This window comes from Myxocyprinus asiaticus, chromosome 26 (assembly GCF_019703515.2).
Source record: "Myxocyprinus asiaticus isolate MX2 ecotype Aquarium Trade chromosome 26, UBuf_Myxa_2, whole genome shotgun sequence".
NCBI classification, from domain to species: domain Eukaryota; kingdom Metazoa; phylum Chordata; class Actinopteri; order Cypriniformes; family Catostomidae; genus Myxocyprinus; species Myxocyprinus asiaticus.
Window position 1 is genome coordinate 14,689,653 of NC_059369.1, and position 27,057 is coordinate 14,716,709.

The 27,057-nt window shown below is 36.4% G+C and overlaps 1 protein-coding gene across 3 annotated transcripts; it reads left to right on the top strand.

The window, feature by feature from the left end:
* Window positions 1-474: 474 nt before the first annotated feature.
* On the top strand, window positions 475-26,000 carry LOC127416957 (DEP domain-containing protein 7-like). Of its 3 annotated transcripts, none has more exons than XM_051656593.1 (10): window positions 475-555; window positions 4,925-5,246; window positions 9,984-10,416; window positions 13,669-13,799; window positions 14,031-14,223; window positions 15,725-15,945; window positions 16,932-17,074; window positions 19,348-19,473; window positions 24,463-24,541; window positions 24,906-26,000. In XM_051656593.1, the coding sequence occupies exons 3-10, from the start codon at window positions 9,992-9,994 to the stop codon at window positions 25,118-25,120; spliced, it is 1,533 nt and encodes a 510-aa protein (XP_051512553.1). In that variant the 5' UTR covers window positions 475-555; window positions 4,925-5,246; window positions 9,984-9,991; the 3' UTR covers window positions 25,121-26,000. The 3 variants fall into 3 exon arrangements, with proteins under 3 accessions (XP_051512553.1, XP_051512551.1, XP_051512552.1); XM_051656592.1 differs by lacking the exons at window positions 475-555; window positions 4,925-5,246 and adding exons at window positions 5,785-6,327; window positions 6,729-6,776; XM_051656591.1 differs by lacking the exons at window positions 475-555; window positions 4,925-5,246 and adding an exon at window positions 5,784-6,327.
* Window positions 26,001-27,057: the final 1,057 nt, after the last annotated feature.

Below are 27,057 nucleotides of genomic sequence, written 5' to 3' on the forward strand. Positions count from 1 at the left end.
AATCTGACCTGGACATTCCTTGAGATTCACCTACCTATTCTTGAAAACATTCGTTTCATATCTCTACTATGACGAATAAAACATTACTAAACCAGTAAACATCACAGAGAGTGTAATTAATTATCCCTTTCACACATGGTGCCTTATCATGCCCCATCGTTTCCCATAAAGTCCAACTGATAAATCTTTCTAGAATGGCTTGGGTGGACAGGTTAAAAGAAGGAAAAATGGTTCTGGCTTGTTGATAAGAAAACCGGAACAACAGAGCCAGGTACTCTGACCTTGCCGACAGGTTCTCTGGCATGATTTAACATTGAGATGTAGGAATGTTAATGTTGAGTCAGAGCAAATGCTTTTGGCTGTCACACAGGTTTACACAACAGCACCATCACACATGAGAACGCAGAAGTGGCAGAACCTGTTTTTACTGTCACAAAAGTGTTTTTTTTTTTGTGGTTGGAAGCGTAACTTTTACAAATAACTTTTCTTTTTATAGGACTAAATTTCAGATGAGGTTAATTTTAGTCAACTTCCATTACCTGCTGTTCTGACCAGGTAAGTAAACATACAGTAAATCTTTACTAACTTCTTAGTATATTTTTACATTACATGTACATTCATTCTTTTGGCAGACTCTTTTATCCAAAGTGACTTACAATTCATTCAAATTATACATTGTACAGTATGTGTACTGGGAATGGAACCCATGATCCATATAGTATAGTATAGTATAGTATAGTATAGTATACAGTAGTATAGTGTAGTTTAGTATAGTACAGTACAGTATACAGTAGTATTGTATAGTTTAGTATAGTATACAGTCAAATAGAATAGTAGAGCAGAGTATAGTATAGTATACAGTATTATAGTATAGTTTAGTATAGTGCAGTACAGTATACAGTAGTATAGTATAGTTTAGTATAGTATACAGTAGTATAGTACAGTATACTGTAGTACTGTATAGTTTAGTATAGTACAGTATACAGTAGTATCTTATAGTATAGTATACAATAGTATAGTACAGTATACAGTAGTATTTTATAGTTTAGTATAGTATAGAATACAGTAGTATAGAATAGTAAAGCAGAGTACAGTAGAATATAGTATAGTATACAGTGATATAGTATAGTTTAGTATAGTATAGTATACAGTAGTATAGTACCGTATACAGTAGTATTGTATAGTATAGTATACAGTAGTATAGTACAGTGTACAGTAGTATTGTATAGTTTAGTATAGTCTACAGTAATATAGTACAGTATAAAATAGTATTGTATAGTTTAGTATAGTATACTACACAGTAGTATAGAATAGTAGAGCAGAGTACAGTAGAATATAGTATAGTATAAGTAGTATACTATAGTTTAGTATAGTATACAGCAATGTTTAGTATAGTATACAGTAGTATAGTACAGTATACAGTAGTATTGTATAGTATAGTATACAGTAGTACATTATGCAGTAGTATAGAATAGTAGAGCAGAGTACAGTAGAATATAGTATAGTATAAGTAGTATAGTATAGTTTAGTATAGTATACAGTAGTATTGTATAGTATAGTTTAGTGTAGTATACAGTAGTATAGTACAGTATACAGTAGTATACTATAGTTTAGTATAGTACACAGTAATATTATATAGTTTAGTATAGTATACAGTAGTATAGTACAGTATACAGTTGTATTGTATAGTATAGTATACAGGAGTATAGTATACAGTAGTATAGAATAGCAGAGCAGAGTACAATAGAATATAGTATAGTATAAGTAGTACAGTATAGTTTAGTATAGTATACAGTAGTATTGTATAGTATAGTTTAGTGTAGTATACAGTAGTATAGTACAGTATACAGTAGTATACTTTAGTTTAGTATAGTATACAGTAGTATAATACAGTATACAGTAGTATTGTATAGTATAGTATACAGGAGTATAGTATACAGTAGTATAGAATAGCAGAGCAGAGTACAATAGAATATAGTATAGTATAAGTAGTACAGTATAGTTTAGTATAGTATACAGTAGTATTGTATAGTATAGTTTAGTGTAGTATACAGTAGTATAGTACAGTATACAGTAGTATACTATAGTTTAGTATAGTATACAGTAATATTGTATAGTTTAGTATAGTATACAGTAGTATAGTATACAGTAGTATAGAATAGTAGAGCAGAGTACAGTAGAATATAGTATAGTATACAGAAGAATAGTATAGTTTAGTATAGTATAGTATACAGTAGTATAGTACAGTATACAGTAGTATACTATAGTTTAGTATAGTATACAGTAGTATTGTATAGTTTAGAATAGTATACAGTAGTATAGTACAGTATACAGTAGTACTGTATAGTGTAGTATACAGTAGTATAGAATAGTAGAGCAGAGTACAGTAGAATATAGTATGGTATAGCAGGTAATGTCATAGCTTTTTGTGAGGATATGGAAACTATTTGAAAAATAAGTGATTTGAATGAAGGTTTTTATTTATTTTTATATAGATTTTTTTGCTGATAGACATTTACTTTGATGTAGTGTAGAAGAAAAACAATGCTTTATACAGAAATAAAATTATCAGCTTGATTGGAAAGTGATTCACAAAGATGTTATTGCATTTACATTATGAATGTTTGACTGGCTCATACTGTTTGAAACAAAGGTGGCTGTGTGTATTTGAATGCAAAAGCATGCTCCATGGCTGAGAGGGACAGTAAAAAGACTAATGATTTGGTGGAAAAGGTATAAATGAGACCCCCTAAAGAGTGTGAAAGCTGTAGCATTGAGAGGCAAATTCCCATCACAATCCTGTGCCCTGGAATCTGTAACAAAGCATCATGTTAGGAGATGATCAAGGAAGAAACTCAGAGACTTTCTAAATAGATCCCATGCTTCCCCCTGTCTAACTAGTTTCTTTACAGTTTATCTCCGTTATCGCCACTCTGACACTTACATACTAAAATCTGGTCCAGTCAGATTTTTCCCTTGATGTTGAGGACAGTATGCTTGTGTAAAAGCTAAATACATCTAAATCTGTTTGTTTTAATATTGCCAACCCGGTCTCATGACAAGTTGAAATAATACGAGATGGCGAAACTGTAAGCAATTTAATGAGTTGGCTCTTACAAAAACATACGATTCATATTTTTCCATAGAGAAAAATAAACAAACCAACGAACAATGTTACTACGAATTTCCCAGGTTTAACTCAGGACCTAAACCTAACCATAAAGTCTAACCCCTTACCCAAACCTAACCATGATTTCAACAGGAAAATACCTTTTGTGTAATACGGATGAAAGAGAAACATCTGGGTTTTGAACGAGCATTCTTAAAATTTTTCTAAAGTCTGACCCCAAACTCTTAACCTCAACCTAACCATAAAGTCTAACCCCTTAGCCAAACCCTAAATCTAATACCATGCTTTTAATATGAAAATAACTTTTGTGTACCATGCTGAAAGAAAACATTGGGGTTTGGAACGAGACGAGGGAAGAGTATTTCAGGTTATTGACACACATCAGTCATTTGTATTGCATAAATAAATATGGAATGAATATGAAATTTGATCAGACAGTTCCTTCCTTTAAAAAGTGTTGGATAGGAGGGTAGCTGAAATTTGATGCCTGTGTTGTATCAATGTATGTTGAGTGGTATAGGAATAAAAGTAATATTTTTTCATTTGAGTCAACTCATTCGATGTCTTACAATTATCACCATCTTGTATTAATTATTATGAGTTGTTATGAGACTATGTTTGGTAATCCATCAAGGCCAAACTGACGTTCTCAGACTCACTTTTATTAATTTGAGATATGAGAGATCATGTTCTTGTTTAACTTATTCTAAGTTAGCAGTCGAATAAAGCACATACTGTAAATGCTTTGAGAAATAGGCTACACTGTGAAAATGTAGGACTTTCATTGGGCCAATAGTTACACACTGATGTCTTTAGCCTTAAGTGTTGTCGTGACTGACTTTCAGAGCAACTGCTCGATATATAGATGCAACTGACCTAGGCCTCCTTTTGATGTTCCCTTTACAAATTACTGCCTTTCACTTTCACTTTTCCTTTGCATTGTATTCAACGCAACAGACAATTTGCACTATTCCGATCAAAGTTGCACAAGATGTCTCTCTTAAGGCCCATAACATCCATGTTGCAGTTTTTATGGGAATGTCATGGGCAATGATTTTTAAAATGCTTTAAAAAGAGTTACACATACAGCTGGCCTGAAGTATGCAGAGGTCACTCTGTGCAGTGATGCATTAAATATGCTATTTGTATATCAAATTACAGTTTTCTAGACCTTATTAGCCATAGTCTGTTAATATTTCCATGTAACACAATCGTGGTCAGGCTAAATTCCTTGAACTTGAAACCTTAGGTAGTATTTATATTTTTTGAGTGAAATTCGGTGCATTTGGTTTACATGTACTATGGTTTACCATGGCAATCATAGTTTCCGTCAAAATGCCATAGTTTTGATATTGGATGTTGTCTGATTACTAAGTATTTAGTAACTGTAATCTGTTCATTTTTTAGTTAGTAACGCATTACATTTTTAATTCTTGTAATCACTTGACAGTTACTGACTTTCAGTTAAGGTAAAACTTCTAAGTTCATGACTCGGGTTGCACATATTTCTAAAATAATATGAATTATGTATAATACATTTATAATGTATGTGTTCATAAGTAACTCTCTTTGAATTTCTATGACAGCTTAAGGGTGTGCGACAATGATCAAGGAGGAAATATCGAACTTATTCCATATTTGTTGATTGGAAAAATGAAAACGTTTCTGTGAAAAGTGTTTTAGAAAGTATCTTGAAAGTAAAGTAATTGGTAATGTGATTACTTTTTTATTAACTTTTTTTTTTCCTCCCCTTTTCTCCCCAATTTGGAATGCCCAATTCCCAATGTGCTCTAGGTCCTCATGGTGGCGTAGTGACTCGACTCAATCCGGATGGTGGAGGACGAATCTCAGTTGCCTCCGCGTCTGAGACCGTCAACCCGCACATCTTATCACGTGGCTTGTTGAGTGAGTTACTGTAGAGACATAGTGTGTGTGGAGGCTTCACGCACAACTCACCACGCACCCCACCGAGAGCGAGAACCACATTATAGCGACCACGAGGAGGTTACCCCATGTGACTCTACCCTCCCTAGCAACCGGGCCAATTTGGTTGCTTAGGAGACCTGACTGGAGTCACTCAGCACACCCTGGATTCAAACTCGCGACTCCAGGGGTGGTAGTAACTCTTTTTTTTTTTTTACTTTGAGAAAAAAAACAGACATTTTTATACATATAATACACATAACATGTGATTACATTTTCAATTAAGTAATCGGTGAGGTAATCTGATTACACTTTTAGATTAATAATCAGTCATTTGTAATAGATAACTTTGAGTAGCCTAATTTACCAAACACAGCTATCTATAATGACAATTGTCTATTGGGTTTACAACTGACCCTGATACTATTATTACTATAGTAATAGAAAGTATTACTACTAATAGTATTATAGTATTAAATACTATATAAATAAATATAACATCTTTCCAACAGCATGACCTTTAACCTATCAGATCAGCATTATATAATGTAATGTAATCAATAACAGTGTTCACAAGGAGTTACCAAGGAAATATAGCTTTTTATATTTGCCTTCCCTGGGTTGGAGAATGTGGGATGTGCAGTGTTTGTAAAGGTCTGTCTATTGTTACAATTCTCTTTTGTTTCAATATTAATTTATAATAAATTAATGTGGGCTCTCTGTCAAATAGCGTAAGAAACTTTTTAGGATCTTGCTGTCGTTTTATGTCTTCTTTTATAGTGTTTGAGTTCATACTAAATTACGATTGTTTTACAGTTGGAACAACAGTTGTACAAAATATGGTATTTTGGCGGGAACTATGGTTACATGGTACAGTTTTGTTTGGCTAGGAGTAATAAAATCTCCTCCTCTCCATAAAAAAATATTGGAGAGAGAGTCAAAGCCAATAGCAAGTTCTTTCCTGTCGCTCTTATTTGTCGTTATCACTGGACTATTTTCATTCAACCGTTCGTGTTTGTTTGTCGGTGAAAAGTTTCGGTGACCGCTTCAGAGTAAATTACATCATTATCATGCTAATGATCTGACCACTGCCCTGTTTACGTCATAGTCAGGGTGTCAGAGCGCGCGGGCAGCTGAGTCCAGACAGAGCGCTTTCAGAGCGCGCGACTGTGAAGATTCATTCACAGCGCGCGACAAAAGGAGATGCGTTACATAAACACTGCAGCGCGAGTGATCCAGCTTTAACCTAAACATTTACATGCACAGACCTCCAGGTAGGTTTCTTAGTCTATATTTGGCTTTTTAACATTTTATTTCGTTGCAGATCTCTTGTTTAGTTAATTGTTAGATGTTTAAAAGTTATGTATTTTCATATGTTTTAAGAGTGCATCTGTAGAAGTCTCTGTAGTGTTAAATGCATATTATTGTACTCTCTGTGGTTGAAGTTTTATGGTTTTGTCTTTTGGACAGTTATGTGGTGTATTGTAATTATACTGATGCATTTCTGATTATTGCCCATTTTAACTCATAAAGAGAATTTGTTTGATTTTTTTTTCTTTTTTTTTTTTTTTTAATTAAGTATTAATTTAAAGAATGTGGTGCAGCCTTTAAGAAAATTCCAATGCTGACCAATGTTTTTATTAAAATTTAAACATGTGCTATCTGGCATTCACAGTGTAGCCAGAGGGTAAAACCGTTTGGCTTGTCTATGCTTGATGACCAGGTGAGCTGTAAAACACTTAAAGCAAATTAACAGAGTTTCTGCAAAATTGTTTTGAATGTGTTTCTGTGTCATAATATCTTAGTTTAGATTTGTCATCATGGTTACATTTGTTCTCCCTCTGGGATTATTTATGTGAGTGCTGGGCAAACAAAGCAGTGTGTGGTGCCCATCATGACATGAGCTTTAAATCTCATCAGATTTTTTCTTTCCAATGGGACAAACTCCATGGTGATTCCTCTAATGTCCCCTTATGGATATTCTGCTGATTTTGGAATCTAATTAGATATATTAAGATATTGGGGTACACTTTGCATTAATGTTCCTTTTGTTAAGAGTTCATTAATGACTGATAAGTAATTTACAAATGCATTATAAATAACTGATATATGGTTATAACAACATGAATTAAAAGGGTGATTTTCATGCAATAAAAACACTTATTCATACTCGTATCAATAATCAAAAACATAAAATGCCCTAATTCACGATTTACATCACAATGCAGTGAAAATAGACTATTATAGTGAGATTAAATGGAGGGATTATGCCATTTTTTTACAGTGCACTTTGTGTTTTTATTCAATGCTGTAATGTATAGACTCACTTGTCACTTTCCTTGTCATGCTGATGTCAAAAGAATCATGGTGTCCCAACTTACCAAGTTCTAGTTACCTAAAGTCCTCTGCAAAAACACATTTCAGGTCTTAATGGTCATTTACAGCATACATCATATAATAAAGCCTGATGACCATTAAACCATTCTGAACTGTATGGAAGTTTACATCACATTTTCATAGGTTACTAATGTTAAATAAGTGTTATTAAGCATCTATAACATGTGAGGTAAAATGTCTCACTATTTGGCGAGTATTGCATGACAGTGCCCCTTTCATATTGTTATAACTGCATATCAATGATTTATAATTTATTTGTAAATAAGTTATTAGTAATTAATGAAGCCCTTTATAAACCATCAACAATGGAATTATTAATGTAAAGTGTAAAAGATATTCTAACATTGTTTTCTGTTTTATCAAAACATTATGTACAAAAATGTACCAATAAGTACTATGATATTACTATGTTTTTTGAACATGACACCAGGGTAATGCCATGTTTTGGGCATGTACCATGGTAATATCATGGTATTCTTTAAAGTACTGTAGAGTTGCATGTAAATACCATGGTACATGCTAATCATTCAGCACTCAAAATGCCATAACATAAAAAAAACGTATTTATTTAAACAAAAAACATGTCTATATAGAAAAGTACCATGGTATTACTATAACTAATACCATCATTGGACCTTGGCACAACCACAGTACATTTTTTTTGAAAGGGCAGTTACCTTTTTAGGGATTAAATCAATTCAAATTGTGAACTTATCAAAGGGAGACCTCAACAATAATAATTGACAATTGTTTAACCAGTGGCATGCAAATGAAATAGAGCCGACATGATGTGAATATAACACGGAATCATCTTTATCAAGTAGTTTATCAGATGGTGGCATTATCGTTGTTGATGAATTATCTGATGAGTTTAGTCAAATCTTGCTGGTTGGAGAGAAGCTGAATTCATGTTTCAGTAATTCATAAATACTGCCTTTCCAGATTGCTTTATTTGGTTGTTAGGTGTGAACACAACAGTGCTCAAACAATGAATATATTCACACAACCTTGCAAAATCATTAATCTGTTCTCCGGATCCCAGACTGCTTAGGCAAACTCTTAGCCTCTGAGGCTTTTCCTTCTTCTGTAGCTAAAGAGACTCTTTTATATTGTAGCCAACCGTTGTCCACTTGACGCAGCAGAGCCTTGCATTGATGACTAGGCGTGTACATGTGGGGTGGATCTCTGTAATCAAATCTCTGTGTAATATACTGTATTTAGACACCGTGTAGGCTTCTGACCACCCCTAGGAAAGATCTTGATCCCTGATGGGTAATTTAGACCTTCATCACTGCCTCAGGGCAGGACATAAAAACTGTACAGGAAACACTCCTCAGAGATATGATCACCCCCCCCCCTTCCCCCGTGTCCTTTATAAGGCTTGTGTATTGACTTTGGCCCCAGATACTCTTTATGTTGGAAGCTTGGATCCTTAAAAGCGTTCTCTGGTCCACAGTTAGATCCGTGAGAGCAAAACATGGGAAATTTCATGCTCTGCAACTGTCACATTGATTATAATGATAAATATGAGTAAGCTGAAACCTTCTGGTCCAGTATCAAGTCTAAAGAAGCTTCCATTTGTACACTTATTTCAATACGATGGACCTTACCAACAGTGTGTATGTTAGTTATAATTGATCTTTAAAAAAGGAGAGTGCATGAGAATGGATTTAGCCTAGTTTACAAGACCAAATGTAGTTCCAAACGTAAATTTGGGTGGAGCTTTTTCATCTAATCCTATCAATTATATTTCATCGTTATATAAGTGGTCGCTTTCCTTGCTCCACCAACATTCTTCCGGCATCCCTCCTCCTCCCCATTGCCACCTCGTTTCTGAAAAACCTTGTTTAACATATCTTCCTAACCACATATTGGGGGATCACATGGCTCAAGCCCGGTCCCGTACATGAGCCCCTCAGTTGTGGGCAACATGCCAAACCTGTTTACCTTATCACGCTCTGGGATTATATGAACCAGCGAACTAGTGAAAGAACATTTAACCTGCTAATCCCTACTCCCCTTTTTGAATGCAAAAACCTGAAAATGACTTACATAAATTTTCTGCTACTAACATAATCCTGGTCTCTTTTGAAAGTCAATGCAGACACTTTCAGATTTTTTACCAAACTGTCAGAATTAATTTTAAACATAAAGAAAAACTTGAATTTATTTGAAAGTTATCAGCAATTTATTTGCATAAAATATTTGTGTGAATTGTTTTTAAATTAAACTGTCTATGCCAGAGCCTACAGTATGTCTGTTATGTGTGCACCATTACTCTTTGCTTTAGGGAGCAGCAAGCCAATCAACCTATACATTAATGGACAGTAAATGTAAAAGTAAAAAGCACTTATCAAATCTATAACTAAATGCTCAAAAATGTCTTTTTTCAATCAAAAACTAAATTTGAGTGTCTGGGAAATCAGCCCTAAGAAACCTGGGAGGGGTTGAGATCATACTGTGTGGATAATTCTTGAACTGAGTTCTGTATCGTTGACGTTTCTCAGCTTCTGTCCAATCCATCTCTTAACAGACATCGGGATGGCTGGGAAGCCATTCCGCGCCACGTACATCTGGACCAACATAATCAACAACCTTCAAACGCAGGTTGAAGTAAAGAGGAGACGCCACAATCTGAAAATCTATCATGACTGCTTCCTGGGCTCCGAGGCCGTGGACGTGGTTCTGGCTCACATCATTCAGAGCAAGTTCTGTGAAGATGCAGATGTGCCTCGTTCCAAAGCAGTACGCCTGTGCCAGGCCCTCATGGAGGCCAGGATCTTCGAGGCAGTGGACACCAAGGTGTTTGGGAAAGAAAAGAGGCAAGCAAAGTTTGAGGACAGCAGCTGTAGTCTGTACAGGTTCCTAAACAGGCCGGCCACCAGCACGTCGAGCTCAGAAACCATTGAGAGTGGATATGATTCTTCCAGCATACAGAGGAACAGTTACAGTCCATCCTACCAAAGGTACCATCAGATCACAACTAGAGATAAGACCGATATTTTTTACCAATAATTTCTGCTCAAGAAATTGAAAATAAAGAAATTGAAAATAATCTCAATATTTCCACCTGATCTCATGAACATTACGTGACCGTGGCAACATATTTGCAAAGCCAGTGGGGGTCACCAAAAGCGAGTGAAATGGTGTCGTAATCAGATAAGGTTTTTAAGGTAAATATTAGACTGAGGTTTTAATGAGTAAAACGTATCTTCCTATTATAAAATTTTAACCTAATCCTAACCGATTGTGTTCTAAAAGCAAATGAGAGGTAAACAAAACAGACATCCTTACCCAAAACCAACACCTAAACCTAAACGATAGTGTCCTAAAAGCAAATGCGACATGAAAAGCACATTTTGCTTTCATATCACGTGCCTGCTTGTGTGCTTGGCTAGGCTTGAATCGCAGTCCAAAGTCCAAAGTCCAACACTCTTTCATGTGTACTACCCGCAGGCTAATCACATTGGAATAAGTGTGTAAATGTAGGTGGGTCTGTAATACAAGTTTTTTAAATGATGCGTTAAAGTAAAAGTGTTTCGACATCATAAGAGACCAGTATGTGAGAAATAGTGCGCAAAAATAAGTGTTTATAAAGTCATTATCAGTTGTTGTGGTCGTGATTTGTGTGAAAGTGAATAAAACGCACAGTTGTTATAGCGCCTCTAGTGTTAATTTCACAAGAAACTGCAGCTAAATGTAGAACGCAGCACATAAAACTCAGTTAGCAAAAATGTAGTTATAGTACCGTTCATTCTATGAGACTAGGTTGCTATATTTCCTCCTTGTTCATTGTTGCACACAAGTCATACACTCAGCACCACACATTTCTCCCCTACAATGACTTGTAGGGGAGCGCACGCCCTTCAAATCTGACATTAACACAAATAGACGTATATATGAACGTAATTCATGTTTTAAATGTATTTTACATCAATTATATTGTTTAAAAAATTTGTGTAAAAATGTGTGTTATGTAGGGTACAATGGGGCTAAAGGAAATGTTGCTTTTTTCTGGTCACAAAATGTATCGAGGTAAAAAAAAAAATTATTTAGATTAAAATTCAGTTTTGAAAAAAAAAAAAAAAAGGGTGGTGAGGGGGTAAAAGGCTCCCTCACTTGGGGTAAAAGGCCCCTAGGGGGATTTATAGTGATATCATGTAGATACCAGGGCAGTAGTTATAGGACACAATTTATCAACTAATGCAAATAAATTTGAGACAGCAAGATGCTTTTTTGAGTAACAAATTAAGATGATGCTTATTCAAAATAAGTACTTTGGAAAAAAGTCAACCATTTCCTGTTTATTTCAAACACATTTGACATTTTATTACATCTTAATTATTCTATAAACAATCTAATCCCTATTATGATTGGATGAGTCAATTTGAGCCCACTTTTAGCCAAAACAATGTGTTTAATAGGGGCCTTTAGCCCCTGTAACGGGGGGCTGTTTACCCCAAATACTATCCTTTCACTTATTGGACAGTTATTGAAAAATGTTTGATTTATTGACCTTAAACAAAACTGAAAATGATAAATAAGTATTTTGTCTCAAAAGAAATGTGTTAATTTCAGGCATTTTCATTAGCTACATAAATCTGCAACATTTTATCAAATAATAAAAATTAGATCAAATTGCCTCAAACCTTTATACACCACATGCAAAGATCTGATGGAACAGGAACATTTTCCAGTGTATAGTGACAAACAGGTTTTTAGTAAAGTCCTGTGGTAGTTTTTGATGCTATTTAGTGTTTTGAGAGAAAATAAAATCGAAGGAGCATTTTACCTTGTGGAGCCTTTAGCCCAGTTGTACCCTACTTAAAAGTAATTAAATTAATTAAAAGTCAGCAACTGTAATCTGATTACAAAAATATACAATGTAATGCATTACTTTTTGACTTAAGTCCTTACAGTAACAGTAAATTACATTGTAATCGGATTACACCCAACACTTGGTTTTATGCTGTAATCTAATGATCATTAAGTTACCAATTTGTCAAAAAGTAATAAAACTAACTCAAAAATCTTAAAAATAACACAACCAATACCAAAAATAATTGGTATCTGTTGTAAATAAACAATATTGCTTTATTTGTACAGTTTTTTTTCTAGATCTCATGACCCTCTCTGTGTAACAACATCTGCATCCAGCTGTCAGACGAGTCCTCTTTAAATGTTTTACGTTTGAAACTTGAGGTCTTAAGGATTTAAGCTTCCATTCTTAATGATAAAATGCCCTTAAAAACTCAAAGAATGTGTTTGCAAAATCTGCAAAATATAGCATATATCTGAAAATACAAGCCACAGGTTACAAAATATGTGGAAAACATTGATTCAGAAAAGAACATTGTTTTTCACCATTGGAAAGAAAAATCACAAATGAGATCCCTTTAATACCACAATTATTTATCCTACAAAGCAATACAATTAAATGAAGAGGAAATGCAGACTTTTGCCTAAATCTCCAGATTCTCAGACATTTCTCCTGAGAAATGAAGTTTTACCCCCAGTAATTTTATGTGTCTCCTCTAGAGTTTCCGATCTCAAAAATGTCTCACAATGTACAAAGATTTGCTAAGATACCAAAGTCTGCCATCAAAAGTCTTCTTGGAATTCTTCCAACATCAAAAAACTGAGCTAGCTATTTGCTTTAATTTTATATCATACTGTATACTCTCATTAAATGTCTCATTTGTGTCTATTATTAACATCTGAGACAAAGGTGATACTTAAATTAAACAACTGAGAACTCTAATAAGTCTCTAAAAGCAATGAAAGTGCAACCTTTAAGCAATAAAATTTCCTCTGGCTCCACTTACAGTAGATTGCTTTAGGATACGAGCTTTGCAGAATCTCTCAAACTGGTTAATCATTTACTTGATATTAGTTAGCGAGAAAGCATATGGACATAACAGAATGCTGGGCATTTCTCAGAAATATTTTGACATTTTATACTTGTAAATACCTATAAATGGTCTGACCTCGCTATTAAAAGCCAAACCTCTACAAATGTCCATGAAATGTCAACATCTCTTTTAATCATGGAATTACAGACCTTATTTGGCAGTTCCTACAAGAATGCATGAAACTTGTTCAGCATTGTTCTTCATAGACAGGAAATTATTTTAGACATACTGTAATATAATACTAAAATAATAATAATATTCATGTAATGATTTTGTTCCATTTCTATTTTTAAACTTTCCCTTCAGGACAGAGGAACCTGTGTATTCAAACAACTCACCTGTCAAAACAGATACATCTCTGGAGGATGTTTTGGGAAATCTGAACATGAACACCACTATCACGCCACAGATGATGAATCTGGGTTTATCACAGGAGTGTACGTTTAAATTGTAATTAAAATTCTGATTTCCCTAATGTTATGCAACAATTGGACAATTGCCATCTACACAGTTTAGCTCTATTTTTATTATAAAAATATTATTTGTACTGGCAAGCATCACTCACTTCAGTAGTAATACATTGGAGGTTTTATAATGTAAAGCATTAACACAGTTGTTTGTTGACATTTAACTGTGATGTGACTGTGTTTTGTCCATGTCTGTCTCAGTGATGGATGAGATGTGGCGACAGCAGACGGTGCTGAGGCTTCTGCAGTTGATTGAACTGCCTCTTCTGGAGAGTCTTTTGGAGGGCAGAGAGAGTCCTCGCCCGCCCCTCCACAGTATGGACAGCGACCCAGACCTGCTCTACACCAGCAGCTACCTGGACCGCGAGATCCTGAAGGCCTTCAGCGAAGCTCAGTATGTTACAATCATTTCCCCATCTAATGACATATAACAAAACTTGATTTTGACATTTTCTGAAAGTGAAGGGGGATTACCCGGGCGTTGGATTGGAGTTTCTAAGGTGTTCTGAGTGATTATTAGCATATTGCTATGCAGTTGCTAAAGTGTTCTGGGTGGTTACTAAGTAGTTGCAAGTCAAGTTAGCCCACCCCAAGTCTCTGTGATAATCTAGTCCCTTGATATGGCTTGGGTCCTACCTGTAATGTAAGTCTATGGGATTTTTTGCCCATTTTATCATTCAAAAAGTGAAAATCCTAGAAAAGTAATAGCACACATCCTCAATAATGCACATGATTTTAAGGTATTATTCATGTCTGTAACCAAATGGTGTGGGATTTAAACATATACAGTATAGGAATTTGAACATATACAGTATAACTACATGAACAATATTCTGCAGCATATTGTGTCCAGACGAGGGTCAGCTGGTCATTATATAATGCTTCTGTTTGAAGGCCTGTCCCCCCACTCATGGTCAAAACACCCTCTTTATTCCTCTAACACACACTTTCTGGCAAATGAAATATCTCTTTGTAATCTTTCATCTCCTCATGTAGGCATTTATTCTCTCTTTAACTGTCTTCTTGGCAAGTGTAAGTCGCTTTGGTCGCTAACGCTAAAACTTGAAACATCTGTTTACCATAGTGCACAGCACCCTTTGGTGATAGTTATTTTTGTTGCATAGCAACATTCTGTTATGTCATGGAAAACAGGATGGCACTCATTAAATTTGCTTTATAAATTAGCGTTTAGATAAAAAATTGTGCCCTTAATGTTTTTATAATGTATATAGTAACCATTTTATAAAAACATATTGTACAGTATTGTAGATTGTTGCATATTGTACATAACCATTGATAAAGTGCTATATTGTGAATATATTTACAGCTGAAGGGGTTGCCTATATTCAAACTACAGCACAGCTCCTCTTACCTCATTGCTTAAAGGGATTAGTTCACCCCAAAATGAAAATTCTCTCATCATTTACTCACCCTCATTCCATTCCAGATGTGTATGACTTTCTTTCTTCTGCTAAAAACAAAGATTTTTAGAAGAATATCTCAGCTCTCAGAATATGTTCAGTGAGAAACAGATCAACATTTAATTCCTTATTTCTGTAAAATTCCACTTTCACTTTTTATTTTTTATTTATTTTTTGTTTTTTTTGGTGATTCGCGTTCTTCGTGCATATTGCCACCTACAGGCAGGGAGGAGAATTTATAGTGAAAAAGGACTTAAATGTTGATCTGTTTCTCACCCACACCATTTACTTGTATTGTATGTACCTACAGAGCTGAGATATTCTTCTAAAAAATCTTTATTTGTGTTCTGCTGAAGAAAGAAAGGGATGGCATGAGGGTGAGTAAATGATGAGAAAATTTTCACTTTTTAGTGAACTACACCTTTAACTCTGATGTCCTTATCAATTATAATTTATTCTTTATCTCTTTAACAGGGCAGATAACTGGTTGTCGGCAGCTGTGGACTGTCTGGAGTTTCTTCCTGATCAGCTGGTGGTGGATGTGAGCCGAGGTTTAGCCAAGTGTGCGGAGGAAACGTCCCAGTACAAGCAGCTGCTCTATGGAGTCCTCGTTCAGCACTACGGCCAGTCTGAATACCCACCGCTGCTCAGCAACCACGTCTTCGACATCCACTCAGGCATCTCTGAGCTGCTTGGTAAGAGAGTTAGGATGACATGATTTCATCTCGTTTATGAAATGAAATTGGGCTTATTAGTGGTGCTTACATAGGCAAGTATCTAGTAACAATTAATCATACTTATTAAGTATCAAACTTTGGCACATAACCTATCCAGCACCACGTGCTACAGAGATGAATGATACCTCAAATTACGCGGCTGGTTGACGATAGTTGTTCTATTAATTTTCTAAGCGAATGGACTCATGATTTTCGTCTTGTGCATGTCCTTACTTGTATAAGAAATTATGCATTGCAAAGTTGCACCAAAGTGCAAGTGATAGATCTCATGACTGAAGGTTCAGAAGTTCATGCTCCACATAAAACTCAGTCCTGCTTCTCCACAACAAGGTGATACTCATATGCAAAGAGTCTACACCATATTTGCTCTGAAAATAATAATAATTATAGATACAGCCTGCAAGGAGGCCCCACCCACCCATAGGGGGTTCAGTTCTGTGGGGAAAATGGGAGAAGGGTATTTCTGCTGACAAAGAAAAGATATAGCGAGCCCCTTACCTTAACCTTTCCCTAACCATCTGTGGAGGTGTAGCCCCCTTTTAGAGTTGGCACAACCCTCTTTTGGAGTAACCACGCCCCCTTCCGGAGAAACCACACCCTATTTTGTAGATTCCGCCCCCATTTGGAGATCTCCGGCCTGCAGCTAAAGCTACTTGGAAAATGGGTAGAAATTATTGGTTTACTATGGAGGCGGGATTTGTTTTCCCCCACGCTAAACCTCTTCAGGATATTTTGTGTTGCCAACTGTATCCGCAGTATATGAGTGTCATTGTTTTTCATTTATAATTATAAATAGGAGTAGTTTATTGTTTGAGGCTATGGAATTGAAATGGATTATTTTGCGCTAGACTAAACTATAAATGTAATGTCTTTCTAGTCATTCTTATCTCATATTGCGGTTTATTTCTTTAGTCCATAAGGTGCTGTATTGTGTATGTTTGCAGTGAATGGGAAGCAGGAGCAGGCACTGGAGTCTCTTCAGCTTTGTCTGAAGCTCCAGGATTCTCGCAGTAGAGAGGAGCTCCGCAGGTTACTGCGCTTCATGGCCCTCGCCGCCAGCCCCCAGGAGGTCAAATTAAACAAAGAGGTAAGAAAAATCAAGAGAAGACTAGTAGAGATTATCAGAGCTGAATAGGGCAGTGGTTCTCAACTGGTTTTGCTTCAGGACCAAGATTTTATATTGGGTGGCCCAGCAGAGATGGCCATTGTTTGAGCCGATCAATATGAAAAATTACTAAAATTACATAGGCTGTATTGGAGAATCATTTTGGTTTCTAAATGTCTCTTAAATTTGGATGGTTTCATGTTTGTTGCAGCCCACAATTCACTGCACAAGACACATTGTTGTCGGCACAAAGCATGTTTATACCCATTGCAAGCAAAACCATATTTACTGTAGTCTGGGTTGTATATTCTTTTACCTTGTGCAGTTTTTTTCATGGTTTTGGAAGCTAAAGGCCTCTGCACACATTATAAAAAATTGAAGAACGAACGGGTGTTACATCATTTAGAATCAAATTTGGCCAAAACAAAGATGTTTTTAGTTCGTTTTGGTGGTTTGTAACAGTTTGCCAGCGCAAACTTTCAGGAAAACTTTGTACCAGCTGCTAATCACCTTATTGCCATTGGTCCACATCATCAGTACGTCTCATCTGGAGCTCCACCTACTTTGAGGCTGACAGCGAATTCCAGTTCATTCAGTCAGTTAAGATCAGTCAACATGAACACACCAGCGTGCAGTTATTAGTGAGCTGGTGCAAACTTACCTACATCTGTACGATTGTTCACATATAGACATTTTCCAAGAACATGTCATGGGATTTTTTAGTTTAATTAGTCTACAAGGAATCAAATCTACTCAAAAACTCTTAAGTGCCCATTCACTCTTTTGTTTTATATGCTGCTTCACTCATGTACCTTCTGCAGCCAAATCCATTCACCCATCTGCCTAAAGTAAGATATGCCTATCATCATTCTTTTGTCTGTATTCTTCCCATTAACACTCTTTTATACACCCATTTTTGCAGTAGTATCAGTGTCATCATAAATTACAATAAAACAGTGTAATCGGTGCATATTATGGCCATGTATGGCATGTTAGCGCATTAGCACACATTACAAATTACACAATATCTACTGCATGTTACTTTAAATCATCATCGATTGGTTAAAACAGCTTCTTTTACTGATCTTGTGTGAATTCTTCTCATAGAATGAAGCATGAAGTCATCGATAACACATTTTAATGTCATAATAGTTGTTTTATTTATGCTTATAAGTTATGTTTTCTGTGTAGTTTTGAGCGTGCTCATGTTTAAATGTACCTCTTAACGCCCACTCCAGCAGCGTGGCGGGTGTCTGAATGTTTGCAAACTGTATGTCGTTGCTTAGCTGTTTCGAACGTATTTTTGGCTCTAAATGAACAACAAAGAAGCACTTCGCTGTGAATGTGCAGGGGTCTTAAGGGCATGACACGCAATCTGTTCATGTTGGCATCTGCCTAATTTGGCTAGTTTCTACCAAAAGCAGGTGAATTTGCATCAGAAGAGTTTGACTGTGTGAATGGCTATTGACATCAACAACAAAAGATCTGGGAGGTGTTTTCTCCTCCGTTTCAAAAGTTGATGTCTTTTTATTTTGGTATACTAACCATGCACGATTATATGGTTAGTTGCATTTTATTATTTGCATTTAGTGTTGTTTTCTCCCTGCTGTCTGCGAACCTTTCAAAACAGACCTGTGACCCATTTTTGGGTTGCAAACTTGTGACCCACCAGTTTAGAACCACCGGAGTAGAGATCTCAGCCCAAAGATTTGTTTCAGAAAAGGGGTTCTTGTCTTGAATTTGGGTGTGTTTTTATGCTGTAAACCTGGTAATGGAGGATATGGATTACCAGTGTAGAAGGATAAATTAAAAAAGTGTTCTGTGGTGTAGTAATGTTTCTGAATGGTGTGGTCAAGCGTCATACTTTTCTGAATGTGTTTGGAGAAGTCTTATTCTGTCACATTTCTTGTCATTTTATTAGAAAAGCTTTTTGTTACAAAATGTTGGGGTTGAAATGATGCAAATGAGCCACTTACACTGTCCACCATGCAATAGATATTGATATTTCAGCATGCTAGCTGCTAAATTTGACCAGTGCATGGTATGACAGTGTTGATACAAAAGTATCATTGTAAGAAGCCATAGAAATGTAAGTGAGCTTTTCAGTCCAACGGGTCAATGCAGTACTAATAAAATATATCTATGTAGACAGCGAATAAACTAAGACTCCACTCCACTTTACACCTATATAAATTATATTCCTACATCAGTACAGATAATAGACAAGCTGTTTGTCTGTTTGTTTTGTTCCGTAGATAGAGAACAGAATGGCAGTAAAGAGGGCGTTCTCCAACGCGATTGTGTATAGGATGAAACTAGCGAAGGGGAAGGTTGATCTTCTGGTTCTTTTCATGATGGACAACCACCACGACCTCTTTAAGGTGAGCCAAAACACAATATACCTTTGCAGAGCACTACAGTATGCTGTGATGGCTACTTTAGACTGTTTTAAAAAAAAAACAATGATTTCGGATCCCAACGAATCTCAACGGATGCCAACTGAACTATTTGCACAGTGCATATAACGGTTTTGATTTCCCCCTATTTGCCATAAGCTAAATGCAATTAGAAATATATATATATATATATATATATATATATATATATATATATATATATATATATATATATATAAAGCCGCAAGTGGCAATCATTGGGGAAAAGTGGAGAAAATTAGCAAAATTGAAAAAACAATAATAATTAAAGAACAGATCTTGCTGATGTTAAAACACAATAAAAAAATTAAGAGTTTTGCCTTAGTTACAGTGCCAACTAGCATTGAAAATGGATACAATTTGGCATGTCTTCTCAAAATGGACTGTTGTCCATGTGTACCAAGTAGAGGTCTTCATGGGTCCAAAAATTTGTGCCCGAACCCAGAGAGACCCGTAAATGTACTACCCGAACCCGAACCGGACCCATATATTGTTTGGAAGTTTGAACCCGTACCCATGCATAACCGAGAAATGCCGGACCCGAATCGGACCTGTCTATTATTTGAAAGCTTGGATCCATACCCATGCAGAACTGAGAAATGCCAGACCCCAACCGGACCCGTCTATTATTTGAAAGCTGGGACCCAGACCCGGCCGGGAGACACAGACCAGATCGACACCAATTTCACAGCTGATTGCTATTAACAAGTGAATTTACAAGTTGTGAAAACAAAACTTTATGTCTTACCTAATGTAACGTTAGTAGCCTTCTCCCCTGTACCTGGCCGTGATGCATATAATCCATCCTCCTTGCCAAGAAAGTTGGTAAAATACATCCAGGTTTTCTGTGATTCCTCTCTTGCTGATTGAAACAGTATAGCTAATCCACTCATTATTTCAGCTTCAAAAGTCCACTTGCTGTCACGGTGATGGATGACAAACCGTTTCTTTGCAGTTTTGGAGTTTTTTTGTATCTCGCATAAGATAACTTCGACTGTTTGCCCTTTTGAACTATAATAATGATTGCTCATTCACTGCCACGGCTGCTAATGTTAGCATTGCTGATTTGCTATCGTGTGCCTTAACTCTACTCTGCCTCTGACGTCTCTCAGCTCGTTGTGGCTCCGCTCCGTTTTTCACCTTATTTCCCGCCCGCACTTTCTCATCCTAATTTTACGTTTTAAGCTACAACACACACACACACAGCACCATCATCATCATGATCACGGCCGGGTCTTCTCGGATCAACTCGCATATTACACATGATGTTAAACAGACCCGGGATCCGCAGCAATAGAATGGGACCTGGCTGACTGTATAAAATGCGGATCTGAACCCGTACGGTCCCGGGTCGGGTCTCGGATCCTCGGGTTAGGGTGGACACGTGACGACCTCCAATACCAAGCATTGTGTATTTTGGAAATTGCGCTGACAAGATACAGGCCTGTGACGAGGAGGAGGGCGTGGCCGGGCCGTGATTGAGCACAGCCGGCGTGAATCAGCTGATCAGCGGGAGAGTGAGATAAGAGGCAGCCAGAGGCGCCGGTTCGAGAGAGAGAGATGCACACGGCTGCGTTGCATGTGTGTCTGTGTCCTTATGTTTTATGTTTTTTTATATCATTAAAGTTTATGTTTACTGTCAGCCGGCTCCTGCCTCCTCCTTGCCCATCCTTTAACTGTTACAAGTCCAATTAGTAATTTTGGGTCATACCCAAAAATGTATTGACTTATATCTTCCGAATGACTTTTTTTGGATTTTTCCCCTTTTTCTCCCAATTTGGAATGCCCAATTCCCAATGTGCTTTTAAGTCCTCGTGGTCGCCTCAGTCCAGGTGGCAGAGGACGAATCCCAGTTGCCTCTGCATCTGAGATCGTCAACCCACGCATCTTATCACGTGGCTTGTTGAGCGTGTTGCCACGGAGACATAGCGCGTGTGGAGGCTTCACGCCATCCACCGTGACAACCACGCTCAATTCACCATGCGCCCCACTGAGAACAAACCACATTATAGTGACCACGAGGAGGTTACCCCATGTGACTCTGCCCTCCCTAGCAACCGGGCCAATTTGGTTGCTTAGGAGACCTGGCTAGAGTCACTCAGCACACCCTGGGATTTGAACTAGCGAACTCCAGGGGTGGTAGCCAGCGTCTTTACCACTGAGCTACCCAGGCCCCCTGAATCAAAGTTCTTTTGATAACTTTTTGACAGAAGCATATATAGATTCATACCAAATTTCTTGTTAATCGGCCAAATAGAACTGACTAGTATGCGCCTGAGTAATGGAGGGATGCCCAGACACTTTTAGAGCAGAAAAAGAATAATAAAAACTAAATCGTACAATAAAATATAGATACAATAAAATACTGTACATAAGGCATAATGTGCATTCAGCCAGTTATTATCGCATAATAAATCCCGACAGGGTGATCAGGACCTAATGCAAAGTGGATTCCATGGTTACTTATGAAATCAATAAATAAATGAATCTATATATATATATACACACACACACTACCGGTCAAAAGTTTTGAAACACTTACTCATTCTTTATTTTATATATATATATATATATATATTTTTTTTTTTCTTCACATTTTAGAATAATAGTAAAGTCATCAAAACTATAGAATAATAGAAATGGAAATATGGGAATTACGTTGTGACTAAACAAAATCCAAAATAAATCAAAACTGTGTTATATTTTAGCATCTTCAAAGTAGTCACCCTTTGCCTAGAATTTGCAGACATGTACTCTTGACATTTTCTCAACCAACTTCTTGAGGTGTCACCCTGGGATGCTTTTTAAACAGTATTGAAGGAGTTCCCATCTATGTTGGGCACTTATTGACTGCTTTTCTTTATTATTTGGTCCAAGTCGTCAATTTCAAAAACTGTTTTTTTTTTTTATTACATTTTAGATTTATAATGAAATAAATTAATATGGTGGCACAATTATATTTTTGTCTACAAAACTAATTTCAAACATTTAAGCATACGCCTTCAGATCAAAAAGTTTTTAAGATCATGAGAAACATTTCGGTAGTGTATATATATATATATATATATATATATATACAGTGGATATAAAAAGTTTACACACCCCTGTTAAAACAGCAGTTTTTTGTGATGTAAAAAATTGAACAAAGATAAATCATATCAGACTTTTTGCACCTTTAATGTAGAAATTACAACCTATCCAATGCCACTGAAAACCAAACTGACAAATTTCAGAGAAAAAAAAAGAAAGAAAAAAAAACTTAAAATAACTTAACTGCGTAAGTGTACACATCCTTTTATAATTGGGTATGTGGCTGTGTTCATATTCAACCAATCATAAAGCTCATGTGAAATAGTACACACCTGTCTTCACCTGAAGTGACTCTGATCAACTCCAAATAAAGCTGTTCTTGTAGGATTTTTCTGACATTTTCTTGGTTGCATGCTACTACAAGATCCATGGGCCACAAAGAGCTTACAAAGCATTAACGGGATCTCATTGTTGAAAGGTATCCCTCAGGTGAGGGCTACAAGAAAATTTCCAAGGCATTAGATATACCATGGAACACAGTGAAGACAGTCATCAACAAGTGGAGAAAGTATGGCACAACAGTGACATTATCAAGAACAGGACGTCCCTCCCAAATTGATGAGAAGACTAAGTGAAAACTGGTCAGGGAGGCTGTCAAGAGGCCTACAGCAACATTAAAGGAGCTGCAGCTCTTTCTGGCAAGTACTGGTTGCTTCCTACATGTGACAACTATCTCCCGTATTCTTCATATGTCTGGGCTATGGGGCAGGGTGGCAAGTCACAAGCCTTTTCTGACAAAAAAAAAAAACATCCAAGCCCGCAAAAACTCTCCAGTCTCCCAAAACCATGTGGAAAAATGTGTTATGGTCTGATGAGACCAAGATTGAACTTTTTCCCCAAAACTGTAAAAGGTATGTTTGGCGCAAAAACAATATAGCACATCAGCAAAAGAACACCATACCCACGGTGAAGCATGGTGGCAGCATCATTTTTTGGGGCTGCTTTTCTTCAGCTGGAACTGGGGCTTTAGTGAAGGTGGAGCGAATCATGAATAGCTCCAAGTACCAGTCAATTTTGGAACAGAACCTTCTGGTGTCTGCTAGAAAGCTGAAAATGAAGAGATCTTTCACTTTTCAGCATGACAATGATCCAAAGCACACATCCAAGTCAACAAAAGAATGACTTCAGCAAAAAAAAGATGAATGTTTTGGAATGGCCCAGCCAGAGCCCAAACCTGAATTTTATAGAACATCTGTGGGGGGGACCTGAAGAGGGCTGTACACAGGAGATGCCCTCGCAATTTGACCGATCTGGAACGTTTTTCCAAAGAAGAGTGGGAAAATATTCCCAAGTCAAGATGTGCCAAGCTAATAGACTCTTATCCAAACAGACTGAGTGCTGTAATAAAATCAAAGGGTGCTTCAACTAAGTATTAGTTCAGGGATGTGCACACTTATGCAGTTAGGTTATTCTAAGATTTTAATTTTTTTCTCTGAAATGTGTCACTTTGGTTTTCAATGGCATTGCATAGGTTTTAATTTTTACATTAAAGATGCAAAAATTCTGATATGATTTATCTTTGTTGAATTTTTTACATCACAAAAACCTGCTGTTTTAACAGGGGTGTGTAGACTTTTTATATCCACTGTATTATGGGGGTTTGAAGTTGATATTATTTTATTAGCTTATTTGTAGATGGTCCAAACTAGCACAGCAATATATAAAAATTAGTTTACTAGGACAATTTGAATGGTCTTTACATGTTTTAAAATGAGACAATGGTCAGCTTTGTCAATTCAGGTCATTGCTGTTTCATAAGCTGGCGTTTCTCTGCCAGAAATAACCTGACAACACGAACCTTCAAAATGTTGATTGTTTAGAATAATTTGATTGTTTTTGCCCTAGATTCCTGTTACATTGCACAAACTTGTAAGAGACAAACTGGTCTGCATCATCAAGGGAACAGATCCAGATCTCATCACAGGTAAGAACGTAATAGAAAATGAAGTTTTGTTTTTATGTACCACGATTACATGTAAAAGATATGCGCCTGCTCATGAGAGATTTAGGCCAGGCCTTAAAAATGAAAAATGAAACTTCTCTCGTCATTTACTCACTCTCATGGGTGTACTATCCCTTTAAAGATATCAGGCCTTCCCAATTGGCTGTTTTTATCACTACCATCAAAAGTACCTCCTTTACCCAGTATTTGGTCATCAAAGTCGTAATTTATAATCTGACGTTTTTTTCAAGTTGTTTGTCACATTGTGAAGAAAACACAGTTACTTTGTCAACACACAATCCTTTATGTACTATAGGGTTTAACAGTGAACTCTTCCCAATTTCAGGTACAACATATTGTCGCCGGCTTACTGGAAAAGAGTACATGGAAACAGTTCAGAAAACTACCAGAGAGGAGCTTTGGACTTTGCTTAAAACTATTCACGAGAACTCAAAACTTTCTTTGAAAGAGAAGCGACGATTATTAGGACAATTCTACAGAGGCCATCCTGAAATATTCGTGCAATATTTTGGCAACAGAATATCCAGTGCTTGCATTTGAAAGGATTTTTAGTTATACCAAAGAACTATTGTATAAAATGTAAAGAATATCTTGTATGTTGTAAATATGTATATGTTGTAGAAAAACCCAGAAGACTAGTTCAGGTTTATTTACATATGTGCATGTGAGCTCATGTGCTGACATAAAGGTCAAAGCCTGATGAGTTTGAATAAACAGATTATCGTGTGTCTGTACTGATATGTTTGAGTGTAGATTTGTTGAAATCCCAACACTTTTCTCTTAGTTCCTGTCTGTCAATACTAAACATGAAACTGGCTGCTCTCAGAACATCACAAAATAAAGTTGAGTACAATTCAGTACCCCACTTTGTTTTCTAATTGAACCCATAGAACCAATGGACCTAAATTCATCTAAATGGAGAGAGATAACTGTTACTTTCATCTCAATGCTTGGCCAGTCACAGCACAAAAAAAAAGACACTTTCCCTTTATGTTAAATACTCATATAATACAACCAAAAATCTTAATTGAAACAAGTTTATGGACATGTTATGCGTCAGCTACTCCTAGACTAGCTTTGAAAAGGGAAGGTCTGACGTCCTACAGATCCTGTTCCCGATGAATGTATTCTTTGTTGTTATGTAACAGGGATGGTGTTCAGAATGAGCACTTTAGCAATAACTTGAGGGAACAATGCAACTGTCTTGTGACCTGCTGTGCAAATTAGGCGTAGCATCGACAATAGCTGGACAACAAGAGCTATAGAGAAAATCCAGAACAACAGACATCTGCATGTGATTCAGAATATAGATGCAAGAAATGGGCGGATTAATAATTACAATCAGATGTTGAAGTTAACAGGTGGTCTTTTCCTAGTTTTGTGATTTCTTTTTTTTTTATAGGGTGAGGTACATTCAAATAAATGTTGGCAGTGATATCATTGGTGTAGACAATTTTTGAGACAGTATCTGGACAACTGCACCCCTTTGAAGCTGAGGCTTTTAAAGACCCCATGAAATGACGAAATATGTCTTTTCTGTGTTGACGTATTTCATATTGAAACAGGAAGTTTGAATGGGACACTGAAGGGATCGGAACGCCCATTGTACAAAGGTGCCTAGATTTGTTCCTGACAGGCAGCAGATGCCCTAACTGTTGAAGCGGGTTTCGCCCAAGGTGCCATACATTTTTAGGAGTGTGCTAGCCTATAGGTGGCCTCAAAGCAAAAATATATATGGACTAAAAGCCACCAAACTCTTATTTTGAGTGTTTTTTAAACTTTTTAAACTTCATATCCTATTCATTGCAACAAAAAAATGACTGTCTCTATCATACTTGGAAAGTAAAAAAACTAAAAGGGATAGTGGGATAATAAACCCGATGTTTCTGGCGATATCTCACAAAACCTGTTAAGAGCTTGAATGGGTCAAATTTAATACCAAAACTGAAAGAAGAAATGATATTTTGCATAAAGAAAATAAAGCCCATTTTATTGTCATTAGGATTTTTGCATTGACATTTTCAAAACCAATATGTACCCTTCTAATTCTCATTACTATAATGAGATACTATAATGTATAGATCCAGTATAATGCTATAATGAGATGATTTCTCCGTTGATAATCACATTTGAGGATAATTTGAATTATATAAAAAAGTTATAAAATATCAAGATGCATTTTACAGAATTTAGCCAGGAAATATGCATAATTTCATGATAATGTCACAATAAAAATACACGTCATTTTCTTTATGCAAAATGAAATTTATATTATTTTCTTTTGGGTTTATTTTGGGGTGAAATGTGAGCTGGATTTGTTTTCACGAATTTCCCAATTTCCTCTAGAATTGCCTGAGAGTTGCAGTTCACTATGCTGTAGAGAAAGGGTTTTCAAACTGGTCTGGGCACCCCCAGGGGGCCACAAGGGGTGCTAGGGGGTTCACAAAAACTTTCAGAGAGAGAGAGAAAAAATAAAG

Excerpts from the sequence above, each read along its gene's own strand:
- LOC127416957 (XM_051656591.1), top strand. Across the intron at positions 17,075-19,347 it reads AGGTCAAATTAAACAAAGAG|ATAGAGAACAGAATGGCAGT; the intron begins GTAAGAAAAATC and ends TTTGTTCCGTAG. Across the intron at positions 19,474-24,462 it reads ACCACCACGACCTCTTTAAG|ATTCCTGTTACATTGCACAA; the intron begins GTGAGCCAAAAC and ends TTTTTGCCCTAG.